Here is a 4,018-nt window from a genome sequence, read left to right on the forward strand (position 1 = left end):
TTGGATTGACACTTCCGTAACTGCAAGGGCCATGTACTCTGTTGCCATTAAATCAAAGTTTAGAACTACGGAGGCTGTAACAAGCTGGTCTCACCAACGTTAACTCAATTCAGCTCCAGCAAAGGAGAATGTGCTACAGTAATTGCACACGTTACAGCCTACAGCTGCTTTATGAGCAAATTTAGGATGGCTCCAGCCCAATCTCCCTCTGCAGTGACCTCCCTATGCAACAGGGAGGACACATTTTCAATTTGCAGGTCTCCTGTGAACTGAGGAATCTCATCACACCCTGTCCCACACAGCGCAAAGGGATGACAGCACTCTTGGCACCCGACACTGCCGGCAGCTGCTCACCTGGCAATTTTCTCCACAGGGAAAAGCTGTAAATTGCATTTGAAGATTTTTTTTTAATTAAAGCCATCTCCTCGGAGCCACACAGTGGAGGCAGCCACCTTGGCAAGCTCGGGCTTTGCTCAATGGGGAAACATGGAGCCACCACTGCCACCCTCCCACTCTGATCCTGCGCTCTGGGGAAAACCTGCTGGGATTTTATGTGGGAACCACATGTTGGAGGTGGGTCGTTGCTGTTCGTGGGAATGCCGCTAGCTGGACAGCCTCGGCTGCTGCATGGGGGACTGCTCCAGCAGGGATGGCTGTTTCCACTCCCTGGGTCACAAAGGGGTCCTGCTGGCCCAGGCTGCCAGAGAGAGGCTTCACAATGCCCCAGGCTGCCCTCCTGCCCTTCCCCATCAGCAGTATCTACACAAGCATGTCTCGACTGGACAGGCCAGAGCACGGGGCAACCTGCCACTGCAGACACCTCCTTTAAGGCAGCAACCGACTGGTGCTTGGCCCAATACCTGCGTCAACAGACACTGCCCAGACTTTTGGTGGGACCATCCAGAGACTCCCAGCCCTTCGCAGCCTCCTGCCCTTGCAGTCTTAAACACAACTGCACTCTGCCACCTAGTGATCTTGGGCAAAAAAGATGCTCCTGGCATCAGCAGCCACACAAGGTTGGAAGAGCCAGCTTTGCACCAGCGTTTGGGGGTTCCCCTAGCTTTGTTCCCTGCTGGTACAACAGGGTTGGTGTCTGCTGGCACGGAGGGGACCCTACTTTCCAGGGCTGCCAGCATCACCCTTCGGTGTTTAGTGGGTCCATAGCATGGTCAGGGCTTGATCTTCAGGCTGCTAATGAGCACGGGGTGCAGTCCTGTTGGGAGCAGGCTGGCCCCAGCATTTCTGCTGGCAGACAGAGACTTCCCAAAGCATCAAAAGCAGTTGGAGCACTTTCTGCTGCAGGACTGGAGTGAGTGACGTTCAGAATCAAGACTGGGACCAGCCAGGCCAATGGATCCAGCACAACCAGGGATTGAGATGAAACTTTCTGTGAAGTTCAGGATAAAATCTGTGGTCAGCTGGCTCCCCATGGGAGTCCTCACCAGCTTACTAGCCCAATGCTGCTTTGTGCTGTACCCTCAAGGTCCTGGAATGGCAGCAAGATGACATGGATGTAATAGAGGGTAGAGCTATACTCACCACCTCCCCAGAAACAAAAAGGCAGCCCTGAGACCCTATATTTCAGTCCCCAAGGTGACTGACAAACTCACTTATGGATTAGTCCTGTCCTCACCAAGCCTTGGGGTGAAGCTTTGACCCCAATTTTAAAGAGGGGAGACATTTATAATAATTGGACTCCTACAGAGAGTTCCCAAGACAGATTGCAGTTGCAATCCAGTAAACATTAAAGCTCTTCACAGAATTTGCTATGACAGATGATACCAATCTCCTGGCCGCAGCTCTGAAAACAGGGACATTCCTCATAAGCAATGCCAAAGAGAGGAAAGAGCAGCTTGCTTTCTCTTTGACTCACTTATAAGCAAAGGCATGTTTGAAATTTGGTGAAATACCACCTGCTCTTTCTTCATTCACAATTTGGAGGCTTCTTTGAACAATCACAGCCTAAACCTGTCTCTGTAGCTTTGACTGGACTGCACTTTGAACTTTTCATAGGGATAAAACATATGGGAAGATCTGCTTGCTGCATAACACATCTGGCAGAGGAGTTGTAACTACCACCCGTCTCCAGTCTCAGCCAAATGCTTGCCTGAGGATGTGAGACTTTTCCCCACTGGGATCCAGGACACTCATGTGAAGTCCTTCAAAAAAAAGCCAGAGGCATGGGAGTGGGGGGCAGCTAGTGATGCCAACCGCTCCTCTAAGGTCCCCAGTTGCAACAGAGAGGCTCACCTGTCTCTGAGGAGATGTTCACCTCCACACTGAGGTCAGGAATGGGTGCTCCCTGGAAGGTAGCCACGCACAGGTAGGTGCCATAGTCACTGAATCTCAGGTCAATAATCTCCAGGCTGCAGGTCACAGGTGGGAGCTCAGGGTCATTCCGGGTGATGAGCAACCGGTCTGAGAATCTGGCTGGTTTCCCATTCTTGTACCAGGAATAAACAACCTTCTCCTGGGGGACAGCATCTACATGGCATGAGAGCTTCAAGTCCTGCCCTAACTGGATGGTCTCACTCTCTTTGATCACATCGGGGGTGATTTGGAACGTGGCATTCTTCATGGCTGGGATGAACACAAGTGCAAAACTGGTTAGGGACAGCAAAGCATCTTGCATGGGACAGGACAATGGCTTTTTGATCCTCAGGAAGGCAACATCTCCATGCAAAATCTGTCCCAAGACCTCCCCCAGTCACATTCTCACAAAATAATTCCCAGGGCTTCACATCTGACAGTCTAGGATCTTTTTCCAGTCCAGGACAGTGCTGCAGCCCAGGATGAGGCTGCAAGCAGTGCTAGCACAGCTGTTGATCTGGAAGCAGAGAAGCTTGCACAGGCACTTCTCCAGACTACTAATCACTGCTAACTATCACATTTACCCTCAGCTGTACAAGAACAGCCAGGAGAAATGCAAATCTAGCCCCTCCACCTTGATAACCCATGCTCTGAGAAAAAGAGCAACTCACAGCGCACCAGCAGGTTCACTGTCTTCTTTGCTGGGTTCCCCACGTTGTTGATGGCCGTGCAATTGTAGTAGCCTGAGTCCTCCACGCGGATCCTCCAGATGGTGAGGTTGCCTCCTTGCACAAGGCTATTGGGAGGCATTGGGCCAGGAGAGTGAGACCAAACCACCTCTGGCTGTGGGTCACCACCCGTCAGAGAGCACTGCATAGTGATGTTGTCACCAGGGTTGACCACCAGCGTCTCATTGATGGACAGCTTCAGGGAAGGGGGGGCTGGAAGAGTACAAAGAGGGACACTTCTGAGCTTGAAAAAGACTCATCCAATTGCTTGTGCACCGCTTCATACTTTCTAGGATTTGTTCTTGCAGATGGCTTGTTTGAGCAGGGAGAGCTGGCAGGATCCATGAATTCATTACAAATACAAGGTGTTCGTGAACCTAAAGCATGGTTGCTACCATGTCTTTGAGTTAGAGCAGTCTGCTCTGTTATGGTTAGAAAACCCTACAGGCAGGACCTCACACTGCCCCAGAATGGAGGTCATACCTAAAACACTCCACCACTAGCGCTTATGATTTGGGCACAAGCTAGGTATGATATTTTAGCAGTGTTCAATGCAGGTTCTCTAGGGCTTAGGACTCAGGTCAGAAGAAAAGCCCAATGAACCCCCTTTGCACAGGTAGGGGTGGCAACCAGACAAAATTTGGCAGTGGAATACCTGAGGCTAAAAGCTTCTTGACTCCTGATGCAAACAACTGCAGCAAGGCAGAGGGGTGATAGAAAGCCACTGTAGCTCTGCATTACTTACCCGCACTGTGTCCAGCTCACTCCTCTGCAGACACCACAGTGCCTTCTGCTCTCCTTGTATTTAACCTCCCTGACGCTGGGCAGGCCCTGGAGAAGCAGCACTGGAGAAAAGGCTCAACTGGTAGCTCCTACTAGAGCACCTGTATCTCCCTTGCTGCAACACTGCTGTATGAATCATAGTTAGTCTGCTTATGCCTTGGACAGAAACAGCACAACAGACTGAGCCCTAAGAAAGG

At 51.0% G+C, this 4,018-nt stretch overlaps 1 protein-coding gene across 1 annotated transcript in view; it reads right to left on the bottom strand.

The window, feature by feature from the left end:
- The window catches only part of MDGA1 (MAM domain containing glycosylphosphatidylinositol anchor 1), a gene marked incomplete at both ends in the record, with an annotated part of 77,644 nt that overhangs the window by 58,622 nt on the left and 15,004 nt on the right, over nt 1–4,018 (bottom strand). Inside the window, 2 exons of the mRNA XM_010293036.1 lie at nt 2,251–2,580; nt 2,982–3,251. Coding sequence (XP_010291338.1) covers nt 2,251–2,580; nt 2,982–3,251 — 600 coding nt within the window. The remainder of the gene's footprint in view (nt 1–2,250; nt 2,581–2,981; nt 3,252–4,018) is intronic.

This window comes from Phaethon lepturus, unplaced genomic scaffold (assembly GCF_000687285.1).
Source record: "Phaethon lepturus isolate BGI_N335 unplaced genomic scaffold, ASM68728v1 scaffold11768, whole genome shotgun sequence".
Taxonomy (NCBI): domain Eukaryota; kingdom Metazoa; phylum Chordata; class Aves; order Phaethontiformes; family Phaethontidae; genus Phaethon; species Phaethon lepturus.